The sequence below is a fragment of the Apteryx mantelli genome, chromosome 29 (genome assembly GCF_036417845.1).
Source record: "Apteryx mantelli isolate bAptMan1 chromosome 29, bAptMan1.hap1, whole genome shotgun sequence".
Classification (NCBI taxonomy): domain Eukaryota; kingdom Metazoa; phylum Chordata; class Aves; order Apterygiformes; family Apterygidae; genus Apteryx; species Apteryx mantelli.
This window is the reverse complement of record NC_090006.1, coordinates 6,646,360-6,669,706: the sequence shown is the minus strand read 5'-3', so window position 1 is coordinate 6,669,706 and position 23,347 is coordinate 6,646,360. Positions and strand designations below refer to the sequence as shown.

Genomic DNA, 23,347 nt, shown 5'->3' with positions numbered 1-23,347 from the left:
ATATGATGAAATACCCTATTGCTTATAAAGATGAAGGCAATGACAATCTATATACATCAAAACAACTACAAATAAGTTATTTGCAATAACTCAACAAACCTTGCAGGCAGCTTCTGTGGCTGTGGTGCCTGGTAATGTGGAGATGGGTAGTAAGACTGGTGGTAAGCCTGCTGAGGATGCTGATTAACTGGGTAAGATGGCACAGGAAATGTATTTGGTTCCATATCCTAAGAAGCAAACACAGCAAGAGCGTTCACAAATTTGCACTTAAGGAATTGAAATAATGCCTGCTTCACTAGTTAAGTGACATTTAAGACCACTTGCAAACAGATGTGGAAATGTCACAGTTGCTTTTTCCTTCTAAGACCCTCAGTAGAAGGGAGCAACAGCAGTGTGGAAAGTACTGTATTTTGGAAAAAAAAATAGAAGGGCTGATCAAAAGTGAGCACTTGATTTGGTCTATAGTTGTGCTTTCACTAGTTACTACATCCACACACAGACTGCTCTGCAAAGGAGTGGGGCTAGGGAGCTGGCAATGATTGCCCATTTTCTCAGGTGGTGCAGGGATTTCCGATGTTCTAGTAAGGGGGTTAGAAAGCAGGCGAACTGCTCACCGAGCCAAGCGCAGCCCAAAGAAGAGCAAGGTACAGTACTTAACAGTGAAGAACTGAGGGATTTTTTCCCCCTCTTAGGAAACAATCCTGGTCTTTCCTTCTTAGCAAAGGAAAAAAACCCATTCACAGAAGTGAAAGCAAAGTTAGTAGCTTTGAAGCTTTTATTAGTGCAAAAATAAACCATCTTCATTTGTTACTTTAGAGACTGGGAACAAATGAAGTAGTGGAAAGCAGATCATTCCTACCATGGGTACACTTCTTGAACCATAAGGCATGCCATGTGAAAAGCCCCTGGGTTGGCAGTCTCTGGGTTCAGCTTCTGTTCTAGTAGGTGGTGACTGAAAGGACCTGAAATCCAATAGATATGGACTGTGAGCATATAACCTTTTTAGCATGACTAAGCAGGCTATGAATCCAAACACTTATTTGCTAGGTGGATTTAGAAGACTATTTTAGCAAATATCAGATCTCAGGAGGATAGTATATGCTGCACATCGAAGCAACAACATAATCCTTTTTCTGTTTAGGACTATATCAGCTTTATTTTGTCACTTTGTACCAAAGATGGGACCCCAAAAAATATAAAACCCATCACCAATGTATGGCAACAAGTATGAAGGTAAAAAGAAAGTTCTCTGAACCCTCCATATAAAATGTGGTTATTTTCTGTGTCATTGCCCAGGACAAGCTACATGCTTCACTTGATGCAGAGATATTTGCTTCTCGTCTTGGGACTAAAATACGCCTCCACGCTTTGGAATTGGCTTGTGTAAAGAAATGTCTATGGACTACTTCAAAAGGGCAGAAAAGAAGGTAAAGAGGGGAATATACTTACGAATGACAGCGTGACATCAGTCTTCTAAACCATCGCTTCAGCTTGTCCCTCTTTGCAAATGCCAGAGCAGTAGCTACAAGGAGTGGGAGGATCAGGAAAAAGAATACCAGCAGGCCATTTCTCAGTGAAGTGTCTTTGTCTGATGGGGACAGAAGGAAAGAGAAGAAAAAAAGATAGTATTAAATGGTGTTACCATCACTCAACTCATGGTAGCAGTAGGTATTTTCGATAGGATTGATGCTACGATTATTTTACATTCTTCATAGCAGAAAAGCTAAAGAATCTAGTAAGACTGCAATATATATATGACCAAATGTATTCTTTGGGGTTGATCCTTTCACAGGGATTGTCTTGTCAAAGATGAAAGACCTGTACGTTCTATGGTATCTTGGGCTATGACAGCATATTGCATTATTAGATCAATACCTTATTTCTTCCATTGCAACACTGAAGAGCTTATGAACCCAACCAAAAGAGAAAAACAAAGCTCCGTCCCTTTCCTTCCGATCCTAAATCTTCATCATTTCCTACCAGTTTGCTGTAGGCAAAGAACTGAGATGTCTCTGCACTTTTTAAGATACAGCAACTTTCTCCACCAGAGGCAGTACAAAAAAGCCTTTCCCTTTGTCTGATGGTTTGAAGCATTTGCCTATGCTCCAGTATGATTCTCCAGCTGGTTACTGCATAAACATAATATCTGCCTTCCCCCCAAACTCACACTATCTTATCAAGAAGAGTCTTCAAGATCACTCTTCCAGGTCACCGGAGGGACTAATCATTCTCCTCTTCAAATACCTTCACAAGGGCATTATTTATTTTGCTCCAATTTTTATAAGTTTGCTCCAGTTTATAGCTTGGATATTGCTTCCTATTTCATCTTCCTTCAACCTGATAGTGAGAAAAGCAGGCTTCACAGCCTTTTTCAGTTTGCTGTCTCTCATGTACATGAACTGTGCTCCCATGCCCCAGGCATCATTCTCCCACTCTTCACATTTGGATTTAGATATGTCTTCTTGCCATGTGATTCACTGACCTAAGTGCCCTGCCTGGGGAGAAATTACAAAAAAAACCCACAAAATTCTCTCCCCAACTCATCTCTTCCCTCCACACAAAATAACAAACCAAAACTCAAGCAATATAGTGTCACGAACCTCTATCTCCCCGTTTCCTTATTGCATACCTCTCTTCTATACTGTAAGATGTTTGGGGCAGGGACTATATTTGTATTTACTACCAAACGAAGCATACTGTCTGCACTCAGATAATGAACATTAATAAAATAATGAGTTCTCAACATGCTGTGTTGCCCTAGTCCTCCTCAGCCAGATGTTAGTCTTGCCTGCACCGCAGGTGCACATGCAACTAAACTACATACAGACACTAGAATAGGATGGCTACTCATCTCTGCCACCATTGCACAAGGCAGCATCTCCATATGGAGATGAACCTACATCTTCAGCCAAATTTCATGTTCTGTTTGGATCTAAAATTGAAAAGGGGTCCAGTTTTCAGCTTGGATACAAAGAAGTCCAAGATGATTTTGGTCCAAGGTGGCAGAAGTCACCTGAAGGCAACTGAAACAGCTAAGTTTGATTGGGTCTCCAGCATCCCAGAAGGAAGGAGTGTGCAATACCTTGAGCCCAAAACCTTAACTACATTTGTTTGCAAATGGCACCTGGTAAAAGTCCAATTGCCAGCACTTCTGCCACCAGAATTTAGCTGCTTCAAGGCAATTAGGCATTCTGCACTCAGCCCAGCACCACGCTTAGCAAGAGGGGCCCACGGCTCTGGAGTTGTCTTAACACTACTTGCCATTATAAGGAGGTCCGCTGTCAAGACTTCCTCCGTAACCTTTTGTATCACAGTAAGGAGGGGCCCAGCCTGCTTCACAGTGACAGTTCCTGTTGTTATTGCACACCTAGATTTAAACAAGAAAAATAAAAATACAGGAGCAAACCACATATTACAGCATATCCCCACAGAAAACATCTTTTGACTAGAAGCAGTGAGAACAAAGAAACATCATAAGGTGTCTTCGAAGGCTACAGCATTTCTTGGAATTACCATTACATACGCAATGACAAAGTTGCTGGAATTTTAAATGATGTTGTGAAAACTCATTGCAATATGCATTCGAAGTCAGGTATACATTTATTTTGCAAATGTATATTTAAAAATGTAGTAACTTAGGTTTTTGTAGTTTTTAAAGCAGAACACAGTAGCCATGACTGTCTATTCTGTCCCTTCCATATCACTCAGCCTGGTGACCTTTAACCACTAATTCTCATGTCAAATCTAAATAAATAGCCCTTGGGTGGGCCAAACCGTGTCTCTCCACAAGAATTCACATGACTGAGCAACCACAGCATTGTTCTGGATGAGCTTCCAAAGATTATTAATCCCTATTGCCGAAAGAGCATGGCTTCTTTTTTTGAGATGCAGAGTGTCAAATTACATTAGCTATACTAAAATTGGGAATTCCTCCTTTCTGGAAAAATATATTATTTTAGAGCTTTCAACGATTTTTTTTTTTTAAATAATGTTATAGGCTGTCTTGTCCAGAGCCATTTTATAAAGACAGTTTTACCATAGTTAACAAGCCAGAAAAGCTAAGTTACTATTCACCATTTTAAAACTTGCTCAAATTGCATGATTTTGGTCTAATCTTTACTGACTATTAAAGGTAGTTTTCTCATTAACGGGACTAAAAAGCAGCTTATTATAGCAAAACCCATCCTCAGAAACCCCACAGATTCTCTCTCACTGGTATATGTAGTCATGATTATTTTATTTCACATTAGAGTCCTTAAGCAGAGAAGAGCAACAGGCTTCATAGGTGCAAAAGATATTATTATTTAAACACTACTGATAGAGCACAATTAAAGTGCAACTGGCTCGTACTTTGATCTTTAAGATAAAAAAGCCAATTTATATATTTGCACAGTCATAGGCTCTAAAAACCTGGTGTTCTTATAACAAAGATCTCACAGAAGAGGACATTGCTTAATGTGCAGAAATATTGCCAAAATTGTATCAAAACTTACAGACTTAACATTCTAAGTGGAATATCAGTACGAAAGGAAGCTCCTGCATTGCTTACCCCATGTCCATGACATTTTCTTTCTACATCACAGTCATAGTTCAGAACAGAGGCACTCACACACTGGAAGTGCCTACAGATCTAGGGGAATTAAGAGAAACACACATCTTACTCTTACACCATTATACTTTATTTCTTCTGAGGGTATACTTAATTTCTTTTGCTTCTTCTATAAATGAAAGGCTTCAGATTTTTATCTGCACATGCACTGCAGTGCTATGTACTGTGTGGAACCAATGGAATTGCTGAGTTTTGCATTAACTACAAGCATCAAGAAGTTAATGGCCATACATGTTCATGAAACAACATAGCTGAAAATTATATTCACATGCAAAACTTTAACTATTGCTTGAAGAAGTCACTATTGACCTGTTGCTAATTACCTTTCCAGTATCACATTTGGTGCCTTCATTCACCATTCCCGGATCAGGGACATCAGAGCCTAGCTGGAAATCCACACCCCAGCACGTGGTGGTGTCTCTGATAGGAGTTTGGATAATGGCAGGTTTAATTCCAAAAACAGGCATTGTTTTCACATTTTCACATTGCAGCTTCCCACACATGGCATTCCTACAACACCAACATGTGAATGGTGTAAAGACACTTGAATTTATTCAGAGAAAGACTATCACACACTTGATACGATCTTTTCTCCCTACTGGAAGATTATAGACATTACTTGAGAGTAACATTGAAGTAACCTGACAAACAAAATAGAGCTGGTCATCATTTTAGTACTGCAAGAATACAGATTTATCCCTTCTTTCTGAATGCTTTTGTGATCTTTATACATTAAAGAAAACATGATCATTTGACATTCTGTAGACCTTGGGATAAGAAGGATCAATGATGGGATATGAAGAACAAACCCTCCCTGAATACATGCTGCATAGACACCCTGATGCTACAGAACGCTGCATGCATAGGAAACCGCAGCACAAGCACAAAAGCGTCAAACCCAGCTACAGAAGAATCATCTGAACATTCACACCCACTTCAACTATTACTTGCAAGATAAAGTCAGATAATACATATATAAAAAAAGCAAACAAAGCTTACAAATGCCTAAGCGTGAAGGCTTTAAGTCCCAATAACTATTTCTTAGGTTATAACAGATTTTTTCTAAGCCATCTCACTTTGGATCTGAATGACACATATATTGTAAATGAGGATAGATTATGGGATAATGTGTTTCTCCCCAGTACACTTGCTATAAAGCCCCAAAGAATACTATAGCACTAGAATAAGGATTCTTAAAATTCTGAATGATACATTTAGGAACTTCTTGATGCATCAGGCTCAACTTACCAGCTGGAACATTTCTTGTAGTCATGGCCATGGAAACCACAGTTGCCAAACCTGTCACCCTTGGAATTCACTTCAGTAAAACAAATGTTGGGGGCAGCTTTCGCTTCTGAAAATAACAGCCCAACCCGCAGACAGAGAGGAACTGAGTTTAGTACAGACAGAAACATCTCACATCATCACCATGTCTCCCTTCCCCAGGCCCAGTTATCCTTGCCACACTTCCAGCTTTTTTCCTTGCAGCACAGATAGCTGAAGAGCTTGATCAAAATGATAAAAACAGGTGAAAATATCAACATTAGAAGGTTCTAAGCAAGAAGAGACAGAAAATAGTCTCTTAACACCCAATTATACTGTTTGATAAGTCTTCAAGACTCCTTTACAGCCCTATAATTTGGAACTCCCTTTCTAATAGGAATGCTCAGTGCAAGAAAGTTAGTACTTAAATCACCAGCACAAGCATTAAATGTAACAAAGGAAGAACATGGGAAGGCAAAGCCATAAATTCCACCATTTCAAATCTTTTGCCAAAGCCAGCTGGTCTTTGTTACAGGAAAAAAGCTAAACGTATATTAAATAAACTCAGTGTTTTCTTTTAGACATGTCTCCTTGAAACATTATAATAGCATGCTCTTCCTTACTTGAGCCAAAGATATCCTGACATTGTGCATCATAGTACTGGCAAACACCATTGTAACAATAGGCTTCCTCGTTGTGGCACGGGTGACCGTTCTGAACCGTGAAGTCGGGCTGGCAGAACTGGGAAGTTCCGTTGCAGTACTCGGGAAGGTCACACTCATTGTTACTTGCTCGGCACTCAGTTCCTCCAGGAAGAAACTAGAGAGAGATGGGAGGGGGAAAATGCATCAGAAAACATAAACCTTACAGCAGCAAACAGTCTGCACCCAACCCACAGCACATCCCAACAAAATGGGCATTGAGCTGAAGCCCTTTGTGGGTGCTGTATATGTACATGGCAATTCCCAGAGCAAGCATGTACTGCTCCTCTCCCAGATGTGCTGGCTAGGCCAACGCTCTCCTACCCTCAACCACTGAATAATACTTTCAAATAATATTTTTTGCAGTCTCTTACCCGGCAGTTTCTACAGCAGTCACCATAAGCACATTCAGCACCTGATTGGAGCCTGCAAGTGCCAGGCTCACAGCAAGGATCACTTTCACATTCCTGAAAATGGAAGTACCGTGAGTGTCAAGAAATCACCCCCTCATCAATGCACAGATCTCTCTCCAGTGAGGAGCACACATGGTTACCCAAGCAGCATTTGTAAAACACACCTTTGGTGAACCGCAGTCACACTCCTCGCCAGCATCTACCAGCCTGTTCCCACAGTACGGGACACTATAGGTTTCATCAGGCTTCGGAACATTGAGCAGGCAGCTTCCACCTTTGTTGAGAGTTAGCTTCTCAAAGTCTTCTGCACTGCAGCTGCTGAAGTTTCTAGATCCCCTGCAGAGAACGTTAGCACATCTTTACACCAAGTGAACCCACAAGCATTCCCTCAGTTTGTAAAGCAAGGGTAACATCTGCTTTCCTCATGAGCCTATTGTAACCATTACATAACTGTTTGCAAGAATACTTTCAAGATGAAGGTGACCTGTTAAATAAGAATATATGTGGGGCATTTTGACCCTCTGGAAATGCTTTTGCTTTTGTCAAAGAAGTTACTTACGATGCTCCAGAGCTCATAATACAACTGCTTGCTCCACAGTGACAGACTCTTTCATCATCATGGTTCATTCCGAGGTTATGTCCGAGTTCATGAGCAACAATCGATGCAAACATCTGTATACTGATTCTTCCAAACTACACAAGAGCAAAACAAACAAACAAAAAAAATAGTGGGCAGCTAATATTGAGAAAGAGTCAGTGTTTACACATATGCCAAAAACAAAGGTGGTTCTGTCACTACATTAATATGATTTTCAAACCATTTGTGCCTGCTTTCTAACAAAGTGTGTGTCATTTGCTTAGTAATAGGAGCCCTTAATCACTAGATCTGGGGCACTACCTAAAGGCCACTACTTTCCAGTGCAGCAGCATCTCTGTGGATCAGTTTTATGTCCACAAGGCCTTCTTTATCAAGAGTAAGTTGAAGAACAGAATGCCAACTCATGGCCATTTTGCTGCCCAGTTAAATAAATTGGGGGTCTCTGTTCAGTATTTACTGGGCAGATATTCAGGCAACAAACATACAATCACAACTGGCACTAAGTGACATCTTTGCTAGCAGCAATCTCTCCATTCACACATCTTCTCAAGAAATAAGAGTGCTCTCTGCTACAAGGTCATTGCATGACTCCTAGAAATACATGCTATATAGGAAAGACACACAGCATCCATCACTGCTACTACATTCAGACTGTAGAGCAATCTACTGGAGCTGTTACTATTGTACAGTCTTTCCATTTACACTGGTGAGAGCGAATACATTTGGCCCTATTCTGTGTGAAGAGTTAGCAGCAGCTGCAACATTAGCACAAAAACTAGAGTTCTTCACACCAGCCCAAACCTCCTTTCTTAAATATGCAAATTCCAATCCCAATACTTGTGTCACTAGTTCAAGAAAACAAGATTGCTGTGGTTGCCAATTATCTGAGATCAGCAATTCAGTTCATTAACGCCCTGTAATTCCACATAAGAGGATAAGAGGGCAGTCAGCCAGGACTCTTCTAGGAGTTCATAACTGTGGAGGTCAAGCAGACACTTGAGGACAGATTTCAGATGAACACACAGCTCACAAATACTCCTAAGGCAGGGGTGCTTAATATCTCTGAAGAGAAATCCTATCATTTCCTCATGAGTGCTGCATGCTGAGGAGAGGATGCAGGAGACAGTAAAAAAGTCGTGATGCAGATTATTTCATGGTGTTGTCAGAAACTGTCAGGAGACCACAACATATTCCACCACTAAGCCACCTGAGCTGTGTTATTAGAGATTCTGCACTTCTGGGAAGACTTCTGGAGTGCAAAATTTTTATCTTGTTTACATTCATAGGATCACTAATGATATCTTACCACATTAATTCCTCCTGCATGGCTCTTGGAGCACACTGTTCCAACATAGGCCATTCCAGCTGTCCCCCCAAATCCCTTCTTCCTAGAACACATTGAGAGAAAGAGAGGAAAAGTCAACCATCCTAACTGTACAGCAATACACGAGACTTTAAACTGTACAGCCCATCCATAAAGCCACTCAATACATCCCTACTGCCTGTGTGGCACAAAATACTGTTTCCAGCTTTTAAATACTAAGAAAGAGAAGCACTGCTAAGAGCGCTACTGTTCATTCCAGGTGTTTCTCTGTACAAGTCCAGCTTTATCTTTCCATTTATGGTTCTTTTTTTCTTTTAAATTGAGACAAGAGTTTACAGAGAAAGTCAAGCTGTTCCACATCTTCCCTCTAAATATACAAAGCTAAACTGTTCACCCTTAAAATCACTGCCTTTAAATTAGGGATTAGCTGCCTTTTTACTATTGCCAAACTCCACAGATTTCTTTCCTTGTAGACTTTCTATACATTACTCTTATTTTGTTTCTACACAGCCCCTCTATCAAAGCTTAAGTGCAACAGCACAATGTACCACATTTTATTTTGTATAAAAGAGTAGAAGGGTAATGAATCCTTTTTCAGAGATTCATGAAACATGCTTGGAGCACCATGGTGCTGGGAGAGCGCATTTCCCTGGCGTTATGAAAGCTGCCTGCCGAGTTGCTCAAAGCAACAGAGATGTGGTTGCGCACAGGTGAGACCCACGGCCTCAGCAAGAAGCCTGGGCTGTTCTCCCTGTACAGGGCAACAGTTTCTGTTATGTTTTGACCTCAGAAGGAGCCACTGTCTTGAGGCACCAGACACCTGCATCAACTGAACGGTGCTGTTCTGCCTCAGAGGAGGAAGAGCTCCTGCTATACGCCTGCCGGAAGGGGAGCTTCTGCTTTGCACAAGGGCAGGTTGGGCTTTTGCCCCTGTGTGAGAGAGTGCTCTCGCCTCTGGCTTTTCTCATACTTTGGGTAGTGACTTCCTAAGCACAGCGTTATCTTTAGGAGGAGGAAGTGCACAGGAGACATGCATCCTGGAAGTGGAGCAGAGACGACAGTTCGGGAAGTTCTGCGCTAGTTTAAGGAAGTAGGGAAAGACAGATTAATGCCACATGTCAAAGCTCAAACCTTGTAACTAGCTTCTGGACGCCAACTGCAAATGCTCCATTAAACTGCAATGCTCAGCACCAAATTTATGCTAATTTTCAACTGAAGAAGCCCTAGATTACAAGTCAAATCAACATACAACCTGACTAAGGTTTATTTGAATTTCTCAGATGTGAGCTTTATACAATAGAAAATATAAAGCTGCATGACATACAGGACAAGATAAACATTTGTTATTTAGCAATGTATCTGTCAGAGAGGGCAGACATTGAATTCAAGGACCAGAAGAACGTTCTTAAAAATTGTTTGACTTGGAATGTTTTCCACGAATACATAAAACACAGCAGATTACACTGGATTCTCTACTGAATTACAACTGCTGCTTTTGACACCAGAGTGCAGCTAAGCAGATAGGAATAAAATATGCTTCTTAAAAGTCAAAGGGAAAGAACTGCAACTCACAGAACAAACTGGGCACTGTCATGTCTTCGACGCGTAACTAGATTCTTCTCTCGCCACTGTACAAAGTTTGCCAGCACATCACCAGCACCTCCATCCGTGCTAATTATGTTTTCATGCTTCCAGATCTCTAGACCAACCAGTACAATGCGGATGTTCAGCATGATGTACATCTGGAGCGGGGAAGAGGGAGGGAAAAAAGAGAAATATTCCTGAAGACCTTGAGATAAGAACAAATGGTCTTATGTTGTGTATCTCATTGCCAGGATCTAATTTTTCTGTTTGGTATACAATTCAAATCAACAGGATGCGTTTTTCCTGCAAGTTATACTTTCATTGGCTAAGGGATCAATGCTTAAATGCCACACTGGCCATCCTATTAAAAAAATAAACAAGACAGAAATAAAAAGGAGCCTCGGTCCTGACAAACAGCATCTTCTGAAATAGTCAACTTGAAAGACAGTTTTTCTGCAACCTTTACGCATACTCAACTACTGCAATAATTTGTCCTGACACTGTATGTAACACAGGTTATAAAAATTCCCCAAATTAATTCCTGCTTCAAGTACGATAATTGCAGATGAATTTAGGGGTAGAAACAGCTTTCCTAATGATGAGTTCATCATAACCCATAGTTGATAAATACTGCCATCACTTTGTAAGTCCCTGCTGTTTTGGCACTGCCCTACGGGATACTTCAGCACAATGCTAAGACACAGCTCAGGTGCAACTCGCAGTTCTGTCTCAGTTCAAAATCATTGCCAAGGGAACAAGTTTAGCTCCTGGCCTTATAAAAGGCTTTATTTCATTCTGACCAAAATGGTAACAGAACAGACGCCAAGGTGGAAGTTTACAAAAGTAAACAGAGCTGAAGGTCTGCTGCATACAGCATCACTCCCACTTCTGCTCAATGTAGCTTTAACTTACACTGTCAAGGAAGTTTGCCAGTTGCACCATGTGTTCTCTTACTTCTGCTTCACTCTTCCCAAAATCTTCAAACTGCAAGAAAAAGAAGCTTGGTCATGAAAAGGAGAGAGAAAGACAAGACTTAGAAAAAGAAAAAAAAACATTTTAAGACAAACAGCACAAAAAACATTCTTGCCAGCCTTGGAAGATAAGAACTTGAACCCCTGCCTAGAAGATGCTAATCAAGAAAACAGCACCTTCGTTGCTGCTGTTCAGCTGGTCAGTATTCAAGAGAAAACAGGAAAGACAGTTTTTGCCATGTGTTTCCCTTACATTATTAGAATCTTTGCTGACAGAAACTCTGAACACCTGACAGTTCACTCTTTTTCTGAAGTAAACCATATAGGACATGTGTAATCAGTTATAGGTTAACATATTTGTATATCCTAGGTTAGTGTCACTGTCTTTCAATAATCCATTTAGGAGTGATGAAGACTGAAGGGCTTTTCAAGTCATCTCCTGGGGAAAAGGGAAAGGAAAGAGACACATGGCCCCTACCTTTTCTTTATCCACAACTATGAACAGCTCCACATATCTTGTTTGATGCAGAACAGCTCTTTTTCTCTGAGGAAAAAAGAATTTTAGACAACTTCAAGTTTGTCAATTTAAGTGCAAACAAACAAAATTCATCATTATATTGTCATATTTCAGTTGATACCACTAGCAGCTTAAGAGACACATCCAAGCACACTGTGCCAAGATGAAAACAAGCCAAAACCAACAAGTGTAATCAAAGCAACAGCTATTTCTCTACAAGTGTTTTATGCTAAAATTGAGCTACACAAGGACTTCCAGTGCTTTATAGCAAGGTATCTTTTGGATTTCCACACAGGTTTCTTCGGAAAGACTGCATACACTTTTATAAAGGAGCGGAAAGATACTAACAGGCAAACACCAGCAACAAGGGAGACCTTCAAAACAAACTGTTATTCTGATGGCTAAGAGAACAGAATAAACCACATAATATTCTGCTGGCCTCTGCTGCAATACTTTATTAATGAGCCTGTCCAATAAGGGTAGCATTCCTGCCCTGACAACCCCCAACAGCTCTGCCAGTGAACAATCTAACCAGCCACTGAACTCTCATTGCTGTGTGCAGAAGCAGAAGGAAATTGCAACTGTATTGTTGAAGCAGGATATACCTACTGAGCTTTTTTAGTGGGGTAGAAAACCCTCTGATTCAGAAACCTTTAGGTATGTGTTAAACCCCAGGAAATCTGATAAGCTGCTTCCATATTATTAGCTGAACACTCACAAAACCCATTATGGGGACAGTGTGGAGAAAACAGTGGAGTACTTACGCGCAGCAGCTGAGTCATACTGGGATAGTGATTTTCCTCCGCATGTTCCCTTTCATGGCCTTCGGTGGTTACTCCACACATCACAGGCTCTTTCTTCACATTATCCAATCGATACATAATGTGTTTGGAACCAGAAGAGGAATCCATGGGCTCAATCCCATAGGTGATGTTCTCTATTGTCACCAAACCCCTAAAACGTGGAAGTGTATGAGAAATTCTTGCATCAAACACAGAGGATACCCAGGTTTTTATAGTAAAACAGAGGAAGTTATTCTTTAATAACTAAACGCATATCTATACCTTAGTCCTTACAAAACAACATGCTTCACTAAGGCTGAAAGCAGCCTTTCACTGCAAAGGGCCTTCACAAATACAGCGTATTAAACATTTTCAAAAGAGTCTCTGCAATGTCTGAGAAATTAAATCATGAGCCTTAAGCAAAAATGCTTCACTTCAATTAATAATTGCTACTTTGGTGTCTGACATGGCAATGCAACAAAGCATGTTCCAAATGATACAGAAATTACCCCAAAGCAGAAAAGTTCCCCAATCATATTTGAAGTATATAAGCTTTATGACCAATTTGGTAAAATTTGCGTTCCAGCTTCAGTTTTTGTATCAGGTACCAGTTATTTGTAGTGGCTCTCTAGCCAAATTAGAAAACAAGCCAAAAATTGTGCCAAAGAACAACTGACTGGACTCTGATATCGAATTGCATTAATCAACTTATTTAACCATTCTGCAAATATCTGTTAACTCTACATTAATAAAAGATACTGAATAAAGACTGCACAAAGACATAAACTATTGCAGTTTAGCTCCAGTCAATGAGTTTCAGTCTGGCTGAACAATAGTTAAAAACAGAGCAAGATTTTTGTTTCAGGTTCAGTGAGCTGCTAAAAGCACATGACAGCTGTGATACAAAAGAAGAGTTCTGCTACCTGAGCCCCGAGCAGGTGCTGACAGCAACAACAGAATCCAGGATCCCCTCCACATATCCCTGATAATGGCAGTGATCCTACAGGGGAAAATAAGGATGCGTTACACCCACATACCATGCACAAGTACACGCCCAGTGTAATCTGCCCAGTCTGCCACTGATCAGCAGCACAGTTAGAGCTTGACAATACACTACAGAACTCACAATAACATGCTTAAAGTTAAAACTGCAGCATGCCCTTTATCTGCAGTCTATAGCTTGCAACTTGCCTCTAGCGGTACCGCAATATAACGGCATTTCCTCCTCTAATATGTGCATCTAAAAATTTCCTCACATGTCTTAGTGCCACAAGAATTAATACATAAAGAAGCTAATCAGGATGCCAGTTGTCTAGGACTCAAACTGGATGCCCACCTCCCTGTACTGTACAGGCAGATGCTCTTCACAACCTGACAGGGCCAGTGGCTCATTAGAGATTTCAGTTTAAAATCCCACTCACCTATTCAACCTAAAGCTGGAGTCAGAGCTTGCAAGGGCTCAAGGCAAGCAGGGCTCAGAAGCATTATCTAGAGACCGGATTTCTTAACTTGAAATTAAGCCATCCTACTTTGAAGTTCTGTCCTCCACCCTGCCTCAGATATTTTAAGACCAGCCTCTCCCTATCGATTTGAGCCAACATATCATTCAACCTCTAGAAAACATTTTTGGAGAATGTATTTGATTTGCATGTAACCTCTCTCTATCAAGAAAAACACCAACACCTGCTATCCTCACCAACAGACACTGAGTTGTCCAAACTTTTCAGTTGCACAGTACATCCCTGACTAGCCATGAGAAGACAGAATACTTCCATTCTGCCCTCTGTATAAATAAATTTTGGAAACCAGACAGGGGGACTAGTACAAGGCAAATACATTCCACTCTGCAGCATAGAAGATTTTCTCTGGCAAGCGCATTTTTGCACATTACTGTAGGGGTCAGGTAGATTACATCACCTGTTGTTTCAGCAGGGAACTCGCACTTACGGCATGCAATAATCCTTAAGGGCCATTGCGACTTTCATGACCTCTTGCTGAAAAAGCCTTTTTACTCCTACTCAATCACTTGCTTCTTTATAAGAAGTAAATAGTCGGTTGATTTCAGTGCTCCATTTGCAAAAACAAGACCCTATGAATCATACATGACTAACAGTCCCCTTTCAAAGGAACAACGCTGATACATAAGAAGAGTGCAGCCATAAGAAATACTCTCATGCTTTTCATATCACACTATTCTTATTCTACATAAGCAATTAGATTTTCAAAGGCAAACTAGAAAGCAGCCTGCTTGTACAGGAAAAGAGGGCTGCAAACGCTTTTTTAATAGAACAATCCCAATGCTACAGAGATGACAAGCATCTCAGGAACCAAGATGCATAGGCAGGATGTTTCCTGAGAAATGCTTTTCGCCCCTCTCAAAGGTTCTCCAGACTTGATAACGTCTACTCCTTTTAGCAGCTCCCAACTTTCTGAGCTAATGGATGCCTGTCACCCCCCAAAATTCTTAGAGTCACTAGAACACAGTATTGCAAAATTGAAAAGACAGATCAGCCAACTAACCATTCATTTTGACTTTTGGACCAGTCTGGAAGACTATTGTGTATAAAAGTAAAAGCTATATTCAGTCATTAGACAACCTCCAGACAGCTGTTCTGCTCTGTGTGTACTGACCTCCATAAGAAACAGGACTTGTTCCCAGAAAGGGATACAAACACTCCACTTTATGACAAGACAGCACCACTGTCAGATAACGAGGTATTTGACAGCTGAGAAAAGCTACAGGCTAGATTCACATCCCAAATCAAGGGTTCTTTCCGGGAAGACTGCAGCATGTGAAAAATAAACTATCAATTTGTTAACATGACTCCCTCAAATTGTAGATGCTCAATGTTCAAGTCACCTTCAGTAAAGGCATAAAAAGAAAGAAATCCTACCTGGACATCTGGTTTTTCAGATTGCAACTTCCCCTCCTTATTATACGTATACACTGTGAAATCTTTGGGCAGCAATTCTCTGTGAGGAAAGGGGATAGAGGAGAAGGAATACAAGAGAAATATCACAAAATGTCTACGACACAATATAAGGGCAGTAAGATGACACATCCTCACCTAAATTGTCATGAACACTTAAGTTGCAATTAATTAAGGAACAGATTCAAAAGGAAAAACACCAAAACTTAACTGGGGAATGGGGTACTCATTAGGAATAATCTCCCTACAGCGAAATCAAAGATACTAGAATGGCAGGCTAGTTAATGAAAATAAATCAACCACCTCATTCAGGGTAAATAAAACAAGTGACGGAAAATAAACTGTGCTGAGTTTCATGCAGAAGATGGTAAATTGCAGCAGTCTGCTGCATGACTTCTCTTCCCCAGTTTTGGAAGAAAGTACATTGGGAAAGTCTCCCATGATTAAGACTGCTGACCCATACTGGTAAATCCATTGATGCAGTGAAGCTGAATTCCCACGTTCCTGAGGGTCAGGGGCTTGGCAAATGGCAGAAAGGGCTCCCTGGAGGCTTGTACATTTAAATAGTTATGTCTCTTTTGCTTATTTTGAGGGCAGTTTTAAGAGAGAAACTGCCAGATAGATGATAACTTACTGTTGCTACCAGTAACCCTTTAAAAGATTAAAAACAAATATAAAACATGACATCTACATTCTCTATATGTTATGTATATTAAGGCCTTGGATATAAAGTCAGCTTCCTCATTTGACACTACTGAGACAGGAAAAAAATTAAAACAATAAACAAAATCCAGGAGAAAGCAAAAATGTTTACTTGAAATATAGCTCAGTTTGTTTATTTTTAGATGTGAATGGAGAGAGTAATTTCAATGATTCCCCAGATCCCTTTTGAGCAAACTACTGCTTCCTTTACTGAAAGGGGATCACCAGGGTTGTAGGAGTTCAGCAAAATTTCTGGCTGATAGCCAAGCCCATGTGACTCAATCCGCTTTCACTGTCTTTCTCTGCAGATTTCACAGAGCCCGCATGTAACTGTACTTCTCATAACTAATCTCAAGAATCAGAACTAACATTTTGACACAGTAAATGGAATTTAGTAATATAAAGAAATTCATCACTTACTTGTTCTTTTCTAGATGAACTGTGTATTCTTTTCCCTCTATCTCAATAGCATATGATACCTTGTCCTGAATATAAAAAAAGAAGTTATAATCTACCCATGTTAGTGAAGAGAATATTCTTCAAAATCAACTAAAATTTTGCAGGAGACAGCCCCTGCAAGCTCCATTGCTATGAATATAACATTCAGATCACTACTATCACCTTCTGTTAACTCAGGACTAGTCTGTACTATTAACCTTTGCAGATATAGCCATAGCAGCAAAGTGCTGGAAATGCAGCTGACACCAACAAAATTTAAACTGTCTCCTTGAGGGATGCAAGACTCCTCTGTTGATCTGAGCTGCCTCTCCCATAATTCTTGCTGGCATCACAATGCTGGTTAGGGGACCAGGTTTTTGTTGTGCTCCTAACCAACTTTAACGTGCTGACCAGACTTCCCAACGAGAACAGGACCTCAGCCATCAGAATTTACTTTGGTTCCCAGACATGCAGCAGACAAAATGACTGCCTCGCTCCATCATGCCCACAGAGACGGAGCTAACAAACTTTCCTTCTTAACCTTGCTGATTGCCCCAGACCAGGAATAACCAAAGTGTGGGTGAGCCTGAAATCTATTTTATAATTGTTCCTATCTCGAGAACCTGGCATCTTTTCCTGTGTAGCTGGTAAGAAGTCACATGAAGAAAACTATTTCAAAATAGCTTTGTGGTTTTCTTATTCTGTGTTTCTAAGGCTTCCAGGGGAAAAAAAAAATGCTTAGTTACAGCTGGAAAAGGACAGCAGAGTTTTGTCACTGAACATACAGTGAGCCAGTACCTCCACAGCCTTGTATAAGTGCTGCACACAGTAACTAGGGTCCATAAATAAGCCAAATCACCTGATCACTATATTAAATATCACAGCAGGAGTACTAGTCCACAACTGCAATAAACTACAAGGCATTCTTGTTAGCATTAAATTCTGCCAATGCTTGTAAGACTTGTGACCAAAACAACAGTTGGTTTAATCCAAATGCCTTTAAGTGTGCAATCTTTAATTACGTGGCTACATCAAAATAATTTAGGCTGGGAAATACCTCTGGTCTCTAGTCCAACTCCCTGCTCAAAGCAGGGCCAGCTGCAGAGCTAGCTCAGGCTGCTCAAGGCCTTCTCCAGGCAAATTCCAAGCATTTCCCAGAATAACAGTTCCACCACCTCTCTGAAACTTGTTCCAGTACTTAACAACCCTTGCTATGATAAAAATTCCCTTGCTGCAACTTGCAACCTCTGGAGCAAGGAAGCATTTACCAGACCTGTACTAAAGTCAATGCTAGATGTTACACTTTTTGTAAGGATGAATACTTGTTTGCTGCTAGGTGAGTCAGACAGCAGTTTGTGAGAATTTAAGGTCAGTTTGGATGAGCCTTGTTAAGAAGTAGATAGCTAAATGGAAGTATTTGTAAGAATGCCCAGTACCTGTATGGAGGAGACACTGGAGGCCTCTCGTCGTTCTCTTCCTAACCTCTGTGGAATTATAACTTCATAGGAAGACAACAGGGAAATCTGCTGGAAACCTAGAAAGCATAAGAGAAAGGCTGTCAGATTAGAATGTCTAAAGAAACAAAACAAGCAGAGGGATAAGGCACAAGGAAGAAAACACAATTTTAGGAAAAGCCACTTCAGTAGGAAGGAAGCAGTCTGTGATTCTGGAAATTCCAATTCAAGTCTCCAACTTATCCCAGACCCTTATTGAAGTTGGGCCACCTAGTACAGATCTACAGCATGGCACCAAGCAGATCCCTAAGCAAACTTACAGCTCTGTCAAGGAAATTAGCTCGCTGCACCCCTTTGCCACTACACAAGCTAGCTCACGTATCCCCAGATGCTGCTTCCCAGCCTCAGTTCTCCATCTGTGAAATGGCATTAACGCTTCCTTCCTCTAAGGAGAGCAACGCTGAGAAGGTAACTACCTTGCAGGGCAATCAGACACTATTTTAAGCACTTTCTACAATGCTTAATGTCCACGTATCAACAAGAGACAGCATACTTGCAAGCTCTACTTATAAGAAGCAACATACCACCGTGCTGCCCAGGCACAGCACACGTTTCGAAAGCTGCATCCCCTTTAAGGTGTGCTTCTGAAGAGAAAGAGCCACAGGCTCTGATGCACACAGGAGAGCACAGAGCAAACCTCAGAGCAAAACACACTCAGATTGCCTTGTGAAGTGCCACAGCAAATCGCAGAGAAGACATCAAGTTCACCAAAATGTTTAAATCAAAAGCTCTGCAATCCAATTAGTCTCTTAGAAGTATCTATCTCATACAACACCATCTTTCATCAGCAGAAACCAGAGCACTTAACAAAGGAGGTCAGCACAAAGAGAACTTGTTCAAGGACACACAGAAAGACAGTGTCAAAGCCAGGTGTCCTGAGCCGCAAAGCTGCAAAAAAGCACCCACTCGGCTATGCAGACTCTCTAGATTAGCTCCCAGAGGCTCCAGCAGTTACCGTTCTTCCTAATGGTACCACAGCACAAAGCCAGCTGAGCAGAACTCACCCTCACCCCTGCACATGACAGTCAAAAATCTCCGACAAAAGGTCACGACTGCTAATTATGTTCTCAGAGAGCACTGGAGAACCTTATGAAAACTAATGAGGTGAAACGAATGCATGCAACACAAAGTAGCCTTTTGCAGGAGGTAACTTTATAAGTAATTTGCACATGCAACATCATGTAGATTCTCTGACTAAACCAAAAAGAAGCAAAACTCTACTAATCCAAGTTTCCTTAATGAGAATCAGGACAACAGTTTTTGCAAGCAACAGTTTTACATTGATTGTGTAAACAATAATAAATTGCATATGTAAATCAAATTTTGAATCAACAGACACTCTCTGTGCTTAGTTCAAGTGCCACTCCCCCTGGAAAGTGGGAGGTTGGTTGTCCTGGGATTGCATACAGGATTAAGAGCAACAGTTTTACTAGCTCATGGCAATGGAATCAATGAGCTCATCAGAGGAGCGCTAGCTTTCAGACCTAAAGGTAGGGGGAAGGGAATAGCTCTACTCCTTGTAATGATTTAACTCTAAAAAAACACCACACATCTTAGGAGGCGTTCGCTTTCAGAATGGGACCAAGATATCACATTCATTTTAAAAACAGCAACTTTGACCATACAGAAAATCAAACTGCAACTCAGAACACTGCTGTGGCCTCGCAAGTCATGCTAAGGCATTACTACGCACTCAAACCCTCCTCTGGAGGCCTGCTCCGTCATTTGAGAAATGGGCTGGAACCTCCAAACAATCTTTCAGTGTCACAGGTTCCTTTGAAAATCCCCCTGAGGCCAGCAAACTACGCTGAAAATTAAACTTCTGTAGATGCTCGCTCAAACTGCTCTTCATGTCAGCAGCAGAGTGCTGATCAGCCTCAGAGCAAGTCACCTGAATGAGAATGCTCATTCCTGAACTCGGGGAGGGAGATGCTTTGCAGCACGGCAAGTACAAAGCACTGTGCTACTTCAGAGCTATCCTAAGAACACGACCTCGGATTAACGCTTCAAAACCAGGACTGCTTTAATCCCAGACACCAGGACAGGATCCTTCACGCTGCTGTTCTTCACTGAGCACTGCAGAAACGTACTGTAGAGAGACCCAAGTCCCACCGCACAACCTCAGCAGAGCTCTCCTGCCTGTTGCGCCCAGTCAGGCCTTTCCAGGCTTGGCTTACCGAACGCTCGTCATGCACCGGTTCGCAGACAGGGCATCCGGGAGTCTGATGCAAGCTGCACCTGTGCAGCACAGCTCAGACATTAGGTACAGCTGCTGGATCCCTGGTAAGGAAAGCCCTCCTACGAACGCTTTCACCATTAAATAGGCAGGTCTTACTACCAAAGTCAAAGTGTGTTTAGAGATCACCACGGAGGCAGATTCACCCAAAGAATGAGGGAGGGGGATTTATCAAAGTTAGACTAGCATAAAAAACTATTCCTGCTTCTTTATGCTTTCTAACAGTGCTCTTGGACAACAGAGTTCTCCCCTCCTCGCAGAGAGCGGCTGCAAATTAAAGAACAAACTTCCTCCTCTTCCGAGGGCTTTTGAAAGACCTGCCTTCAGGCAGGAGAGCTGAGTGCATCTCCTTGCTCAGATCACGGAACAGCAGACAGCTGCAGCAGACTCGGACCTTTGCAGACCGCAAAAATCCCATACCTACGAGGCAGCATCCGAGGCACCCTCGGACGCTCAGTGCCATCCAAGTGACACTGGCGATATCAGGAGAGGTTTAAAACACATTGCTCCATTTCCTATGCTATCCTCTGCTGTACCGCAAGCTCACTATATAAGCAGAATATTTAATGGAAACTAGTAAAACATTAATGCATCTGAACTAAGACCCACATCCTCATACTGCTGCAGCCGTGTTCTCATCTCCTCCTCATGCTGAATCCGGACAAGTATACTTCAGCAGCCCGAGGCATAGATTACACCGATTCTATTTTTGCAAAGGATGCAGCCCTCCTCTGTGGAGCATTACAAAAAAAGCAGCATGCAAAAAAAGTGTGTGAAAAAATATTTACACCAAGACAGATCTATTTTATTTATTCCACAGTTAGCAAAAGCATCTGGGGGGGGGGTCTCTTGGCAGCCTGCAAATGCTTTTAGCTGTCTTACAACAACAGTACAGAGTTACTTTACAGCAACAGATGGGCCTTGTACTGACACTGCCACAGCAGCAAGTGAGGACTGTGACCATTTTGCACTCTTTTCAAAAATAATATCCTCAATGAAGAAGCAAAAGCAACTAGATTGCTTTCAATTTCTCTTACATTACAGTGTCCACGTGCGTCTGCTTGTGGAGAACATGGAGGTATTAAAGTGCACCTACTTGTAATAGAGCGTTTTTGTCCACTGAAGTATAGCCAGAGCTATACTATTTCTCAAGAAAATGTACAGTACACATATTGCAGCAGAACTTTCATCAATTATTGTGATTCTTGTATAGAAGGTAGAAACACCTTCCTCAAAATAGCCCTGCTGTGCAAAGGCTAGAGAAAGTACAGAGTTTCAATCCTCCTTGGCCAGAAAACAGGAGAGGGAAGGGCTGTTTCCTTCCCTGGGGTGAGCCACCAAAAGTATATGCTCTGGCAAATCACTTCTCTACATTTGTCATTTCCAACCACACATTTTAGTTCATATCCGGTCCTAAGCTTTAGCAAATTGCTGCTCTACACTTGTTGCTTCCCCAATCCATTCCAGAAGTTCCTTTATTTAAGTGGGGGACGGGATACTTCAAGAGACTTTTGGAGAAACCCTTACAACGCATGCAACAAAAACATTAGGGCACAATTAATCTTTGCAGCACTCCAAAAGCCGTACGCCTCTCCAAAAGCACACTTGGAAACAGAAGACAAAGGAGTGAATCATCATACAAAGCTAACATAACTGGGAGGATTTTCTGGGAATAATATAATTCTAAGAAGCTGCATCTTAGAAACACAACAATAAGAATATAATTTTCTACTCAGAATACTCTGACACTTCTCCCCCCACTTTGGGCTCTCCTTTCCTCACTTCGCTACTATCAGTTTGGAAGTTGATTTCAGGTACAATGTGCTATTCTTCCCTTTATTTTGTGTAAAATTTGTTAGAAGAGGAAGAAGCGTTTGTATTGACTAACAAAGTGCTTTCTACCGGAATAAGTTAAAATAAAAGAGTAAGACGACACCATCCTGCTTTCCAGTCTATTAGCTGAACTAAAAAGAGAACAGCAATGTCTACATTAAAAGTTTGAGATTAATGCAAACAGGTTTCCCTTTAACTCTCAGTTAAATTCTCTTCCTCTTCTCGCAAAAACCTCTATTCTCTCCCCAGGCCCTAAAAGGAATTAAATTGACACAAACTCACTTATTTACAAAATAGACAAAAGTTTTGTGTGGACTCTCCTCAGGAAACAAAACAGCTCTGCGCCCTGAAAACGCAGCACGCTCCATCGCTGGCATCCCCCAGAACAAAAGCGTTCTTTCTAGCAGGTATCTCCATTGCATTTACTCTCGCTTCATAAAGAATCGATTTCCATGCTGACTGCCCCATGCAACAACTCGTCCATCATTAGCAACCCTCAAAGAGGGCACCAGACTCCTGTTATTTGGAAGTCAAATAGAAGTGACACATGAAACAAAGCAGAAATGAGAAGACAGGCAAAAGATAATCCTGCCTCTATCTTCCTCCTACTGTCAAAGGCTAGCTATATGGGATTGACATTTTTCCTAGAGAGAAACGCAAAGCTTGAAAGCTATGACCTTAACCCCACAACACATTGGCCATCTTCAGTCCCATCTAGCATGCACTGCCCTTCCAGTGACTAACACAGTCAGACCTTATCTCACCCAGGGAGCAAAATATGTACTCAGTCTGACCTAATTAGCACAAGACAAAATTGTAGCAAGGACAAGGCAGTTCGCAACTATTGTAGCAGTCTAGCTCTAGCTAAATGCTAGCTTCCAGCATGTTACAAAGGCATTACCAGATGTGTTTCCGCAATCAAATCTGTATTA

The 23,347-nt window shown here is 41.3% G+C and overlaps 1 protein-coding gene across 1 annotated transcript in view; it reads right to left on the bottom strand.

Annotated features, from left to right (window-relative positions):
* ADAM9 (ADAM metallopeptidase domain 9) overlaps nucleotides 1–23,347 on the bottom strand; it is a 34,084-nt gene that overhangs the window by 3,007 nt on the left and 7,730 nt on the right. Inside the window, exons 2-21 of the mRNA XM_067312391.1 lie at nucleotides 18,269–18,366; nucleotides 16,815–16,879; nucleotides 15,657–15,735; nucleotides 13,686–13,762; nucleotides 12,745–12,934; nucleotides 11,942–12,007; nucleotides 11,405–11,476; nucleotides 10,481–10,650; nucleotides 8,891–8,972; nucleotides 7,546–7,679; nucleotides 7,151–7,322; nucleotides 6,948–7,040; nucleotides 6,496–6,691; nucleotides 5,858–5,963; nucleotides 4,933–5,119; nucleotides 4,550–4,630; nucleotides 3,262–3,367; nucleotides 1,450–1,588; nucleotides 860–962; nucleotides 100–227 (exon numbers count right to left, since the gene is read on the bottom strand). Of these exons, the coding sequence (XP_067168492.1) occupies nucleotides 100–227; nucleotides 860–962; nucleotides 1,450–1,588; nucleotides 3,262–3,367; nucleotides 4,550–4,630; nucleotides 4,933–5,119; nucleotides 5,858–5,963; nucleotides 6,496–6,691; nucleotides 6,948–7,040; nucleotides 7,151–7,322; nucleotides 7,546–7,679; nucleotides 8,891–8,972; nucleotides 10,481–10,650; nucleotides 11,405–11,476; nucleotides 11,942–12,007; nucleotides 12,745–12,934; nucleotides 13,686–13,762; nucleotides 15,657–15,735; nucleotides 16,815–16,879; nucleotides 18,269–18,366 (2,344 nt within the window). The remainder of the gene's footprint in view (nucleotides 1–99; nucleotides 228–859; nucleotides 963–1,449; nucleotides 1,589–3,261; nucleotides 3,368–4,549; nucleotides 4,631–4,932; nucleotides 5,120–5,857; nucleotides 5,964–6,495; nucleotides 6,692–6,947; nucleotides 7,041–7,150; nucleotides 7,323–7,545; nucleotides 7,680–8,890; nucleotides 8,973–10,480; nucleotides 10,651–11,404; nucleotides 11,477–11,941; nucleotides 12,008–12,744; nucleotides 12,935–13,685; nucleotides 13,763–15,656; nucleotides 15,736–16,814; nucleotides 16,880–18,268; nucleotides 18,367–23,347) is intronic.